The following is a 5,064-nucleotide window of genomic DNA, read 5'->3' as shown; positions in this document are numbered from 1 at the left end:
TGTCTAGACCTATAACTAGAACAAAGATTTTTCATATTATATAAAAAAATTGACAAAAATATGCCATTGGAAATATTCATGAAGGCATAGCTGAGCACTGGAATCCTCCAAGATAATGGTCTCAACGAGAGATTGTTGTACAACTTGTCTTCTTTCCAACCATCTTTGTTGTAAGTTAGAATAATATAATCTGAGCAAGCACCACTTGATAAAAAAATGGACTACAAAATTTAGACTTTTGGCATCCCTAGATGTGAAATATGACCTCTTTGTTGTTATTTGGGAACAATATGGCTAATCAATTTGTTGACATAGCACCTCACGGTAGGAGAGCAGACTACCTGGGCAGAACAATGGCCTGGCTGTTCACACCTTTACCCGGCGGTGGCTTACCTGCCAGACACAGCTTGGCTTGGTTTTAAAAACAATACACAAATATGTTCACAAGTATGGGAGGTGTATAAACAATTCTCTTTATCTTATCAGAAGTTTTCAAGTGCAACATACATACACATGTGGTTTCCATAAAAATTAACATGGTCATGCCTATCATAAAATGTGACTCGCCTCTAGTTGACATTTGGGCCATGAAGCTTGAAGGGGAAGCTATCATAGCTATGCTGTGCGACAGTTGAGGACAATAGAGGGGGTTGAACTACAGGGAGGCATGTCGTAGCTGGAGTGGAGTGAATAGGCGGCTGCGATGCCAAAGAGTCGGTAGTTTGAGGATCGGGGATCTGAAAGATAAGGTTTGGGGTTAGCAAGATAAGGTATGGGTGAAAGGAAAGAGGAGTGGGGTGTGCTTGGGAGTTGGTCGGCGTGATAAGATCGAGAAGATGTACACGAAGGTGAGACCACGTAGGACTTTTCGGGCCCCAATCCTTAACCTTCCTCCGGAGTTTCACCCGAGGTCACTTAGGATAATGTACTATTCTAATTGAGGCACGAGGACGCTCCTGACCGGGTTTCGCGTCGTTAAGAGGCGACACCTGGTCGGGAGCAGTCCGCGTGCATTAATTAAACACCTGGACATTATCACGTGTCCAGGGAATCCTTTATAAGGCCGGGAGAGCGTGTTTTCCTCCCCTTTCGACCTACGCCGGGGGCGACGGGAATGTGCGGGATAGAGAGCGAGAGATATTAAGGAGGCGGACGGGGGGTGGGGGGGATGAGTGTCGTAGGAAAGATGACGGAAGGTTGAAAGTTTCTAATACCCACCCGCCCGCCCTCTTTGTCTCTGTTCAGAGACCGCTTGATGACCCTTCGGGCGACACTCCGGACTTTTCGGGCCCCAATCCTTAACCTTCCTCCGGAGTTTCACCCGAGGTCACTTAGGATAATGTACTGTTCACGCTTCGTTCACGTGATATTCGTGAAATTGTTGTGCGAAAACCACCGTTACCGCAAATTCCGTTGCTTTATACTGTAATTGCTTACAACGTCGGGTGTAAATAAGGTCCAGAAAGAGTGGGAGTCGATATAAAATGACAAAAAGTACCTTCAAAATCCTTAAAATACTTTAAAATCGTTCTACCCACTGAATGAGACCGTGCACGTTACTACAACACAAGATGTTTACATCGACCACGTTATAAGCCCTCTTGATAGTTCAAAACCGTGTCGTAAGCCGTCTCAAAACGTTTGTTCAGCTGCTAACAGTCCTGCGTATGACCACAGTCGGCTGAGCCACAGGTAAGCTTGTTAGCCCGTCCCTTTTTGCGGGTAAACAAACTTCACTGAGTGATTCAAGTGGTTCTATCAATGTTTCTTCTTATATGTTTTCTGGATGTATTTGATATATAAACAGGCATGGGTAGGCGTCTATAAAGTGTTAAACGTCATTGATATAGAATAAAAGTGTATTTTCATAAATACAGAATTTTTTTTGTTTACAGTAATACAATGGACAACCACTAAGAAAGAGGTCGGTAGACAGAAGTTTGTTTGTTTTTTGTGCCTTAGGCCATGTTGATTTAGTTATATGATGACATCCGCGCGCGCTTTGATTTTCGTCCGTTTCCAAAAAAAAGTTTTCAACTGTACTGTAAATCGTACGAATCGCAAAATGAGCAAATATATGCCGTAAATTAAAAACAAAATATTGGAAAACGATAGCTTATGTCGCAGAATGCCAAAATCCATTCCAAAGAACAAGGAGAAAATGTGAAGGAATGAAAATGAGGAGTGTATTATTCACCATGCCAGTAAAATAGTACTCCGTGTGTTTAGCCATTTGTTCAACCTTTATGACCACCTAGATTTCATAATGAAGGCCACTTTTTTGCCAAACATTTTTTTTCGCACGCTTGCATCAGTTTTGGGGTACCCAGATGATGTCATCCATGTAATCAAATCAACGTGGCCTTAGGTAATTTCGAGTATCTGTTTCAGTATAGCCGGTATAACCGCCCTTCGGCTTCGCAGGTACGCGGCGCGGCGGCAGCTAGCTATATCACACCGAACGACTTGTTACACTCAATCTTTGCACATTTAATTGCAGGAGTTGTTTAAAGCTTTCTATAGTGATGATGCTCCTACTGTGCTTGGTGGCAACGAGTTCCAGTCTACGATAGTTCTGGGGAAATACGAGTTTTTGAATACCTGGTAACTCTGATATTTGAAGGCATGACTGTAGGGTAGGTTGAGAAAGGGGAGTGTGACTTATCTCCATACGTTGTAAGATGAGCTGCAGCGTGACCTCCTCTGTGTCTGTCCGGCAGGCGTACACACCTTCGTCTCCCTCCTCCGCTCGGTTCACAAACAGTCGGGAGAACGTCGGCTGTTCCGCCGCAAACACGCGCGCCGACAGCCCGACCTCCGCGTCCGACGGAATCTGTGGACAATACAGACCGATCCCGAATGTCAATCTCAATCAAAAGTTCAACCAATGAGAGAAGGGCAATAAGTGGTTCGACCAATGAGAGAAGGGCAATTAGTTGTTCGACCAAGACATCACTATGGAAAAAGCTACTACGTGATTGTTTCCGATATGGGTATAAACTTTAACTTTTCAAGTCTAAGGTCAACAAACATCTGTCCTCACTGGCTATACAGTAACCTAGAGCATTTTGAGTGACTCTAACGAGCCTTGTTTTGTGGTGGATCATGAAGCATGGAGGTAGCTCTTTTTTCTACCTCCATGCATGAAATAAATAAAAATAAAGTGGCGTTTAAAACACGCCTCGGCGACGTGATTCTCTTTTGATGTGAGTGATGATCATTCCAAGGGAAGCCACTAGGAGACCCAAAATCTTATCATTTCTAGATTTAGTCACACCCTACCAACACACCAAGTATGAAACCAATCCATTCAGCCGTTCTTGAGTTACCTTGTTGACAAAATTTAATCCCCTGGGGAATGCATTCGTGGAATTCTTAGAATATTTTCAAATCAATCGCAGTACTATACCAACGGCTCCGCACCTGAGGCGTCGCAAAAAATGACAATCTCTCTAAGTGGCCTTAATGCTTACCCGAGCTCCGTCCGGTCCGAACCAGTGCGGACTGTCCGCTGTCTCTGTCTCACAGATGATGAGGATGTTCTCGCCGAGATCTCGCGTGATCTCAGTGACGCTGGGCGTTAGAATCATCGCGGCGTGAACAACTTGAATGAATAAATGAAGACCTTTATTGTACATGTACACACATAGTCAATGGGTTAAGTACAGGTCACAAAAGAAGAATGGAATGCAGATAACGTTAGATATATACAACTGAGTAAATTCTCTTTCTTCTCGTTTCCTAGTGATGGTAAAAAGGTAAGAACAGATATGTTTCATGATCGAAGGTTTGTCTAAGTTCATTAGAAATACAAGTTTCGGCCGAGATACGCTGGGAGGGGGGCACCAGCAAGCAGGTCGTTGACCTCTGACAATAATGACACGCTACCTAGCGTGTTTTCATCAAACAACAATGAATTTAGTTTCGGAGAATCGTGATCGGGCACGTTTTAAAAGGAATGTATGGCGCGTGGACCAGATGTGAGGAATGTGAGTTACCCGAGTCGCGGTTTGGGTGACTTCACATAATCACGGCCTATTAATTCAATGCTGTTTAGCCCTATTTGGGCCTGTTCAGGCCGGTACAGGTGGTGTTTGTGTAGCGATGACGTAACGCTGTTGACCATACGAGCAGTGTTAGTAATCATTGGTAACGGAAACAAACTAAGTAGCAGTGAGTGGAATTTCAACTCAAGTGTATCAGACCGCACAAAAGCACCCTAAGTCTTTTCAACCCGCCTTACAACAAGTCCGGGGAGGGCATATTTGATCAGCTAATTTTCTAAGAGGCTTTCACAACATCCGGGAGATAATTAGATTATGTGACGTTATATTCCATTGGACGACAGTGTTACATGTAGCGTGTTGCTTTTTTTTTGTAGTTTCGTTGACCTTGTGGTTCTAACCTTCAACCGTTAACGTTATAAAGGCATTGGAAATTCCCCCACCTGACGACCAGCTATAGGTCACAAGCAAATCAGCTCTTTTTATGTAGATACGCTCAAGGATTACACACTTTGAACCGACAAAATCAACGTTAGATTTAAGGATAGGGAACGCAAAGTGCCTCAATACATACTACATATATAAGTCAAGGGTGTTCTTTGGTAAGGTGATTTTTACTATTTGAGATGGTTCTATGATATTTGATGATGATTATGATTCTATGATATTTCTTGTACATCGACCTCTTCTTGCTTCTGGAGTTTACGTAATAATTTAGTTTTCAAACATGCCGAAATTACGTACGTGATTCCACTATTTTTTACCTTTGTATCATTTGAGAACAATGGTGTTTATTAAGTGTATTACGTCATATGTACAAATCTGCCAATAACCCAAATTCTAAGCCCAACTGTGTTCGTTTCCCTGATATTTGTCACTAATTTCTACACACTTACTCCAACATTGCGAATAAAAGATAAACATAAAGTAGATATAGCTGAAATAAGTTACCATGCTTAGGCCACACCAATTTAATTTCTTGGTTAACGGATTTTTCTAGAAGAATAATGGGGCGGGCGGGCGGAAAAAAAAATTAAAAAAAAATAAAAACAGGCCTAGG

The 5,064-nt window shown here is 42.7% G+C and overlaps 1 protein-coding gene across 1 annotated transcript in view; it reads right to left on the bottom strand.

The window, feature by feature from the left end:
* LOC109467140 (neural cell adhesion molecule 2-like) overlaps positions 1-3,107 on the bottom strand; it is a 16,854-nt gene extending 13,747 nt beyond the window's left edge. The window contains exons 1-2 of the mRNA XM_019765073.1: positions 3,084-3,107; positions 2,674-2,833 (exon numbers count right to left, since the gene is read on the bottom strand). Coding sequence (XP_019620632.1) covers positions 2,674-2,833; positions 3,084-3,107 — 184 coding nt within the window. The remainder of the gene's footprint in view (positions 1-2,673; positions 2,834-3,083) is intronic.
* Positions 3,108-5,064: the final 1,957 nt, after the last annotated feature.

Source organism: Branchiostoma belcheri, unplaced genomic scaffold, assembly GCF_001625305.1.
Source record: "Branchiostoma belcheri isolate BF01 breed outbred unplaced genomic scaffold, Haploidv18h27 scaffold176, whole genome shotgun sequence".
Taxonomy (NCBI): Eukaryota; Metazoa; Chordata; class Leptocardii; order Amphioxiformes; family Branchiostomatidae; genus Branchiostoma; species Branchiostoma belcheri.
This window is presented reverse-complemented; position numbering and strand designations above follow the sequence as displayed.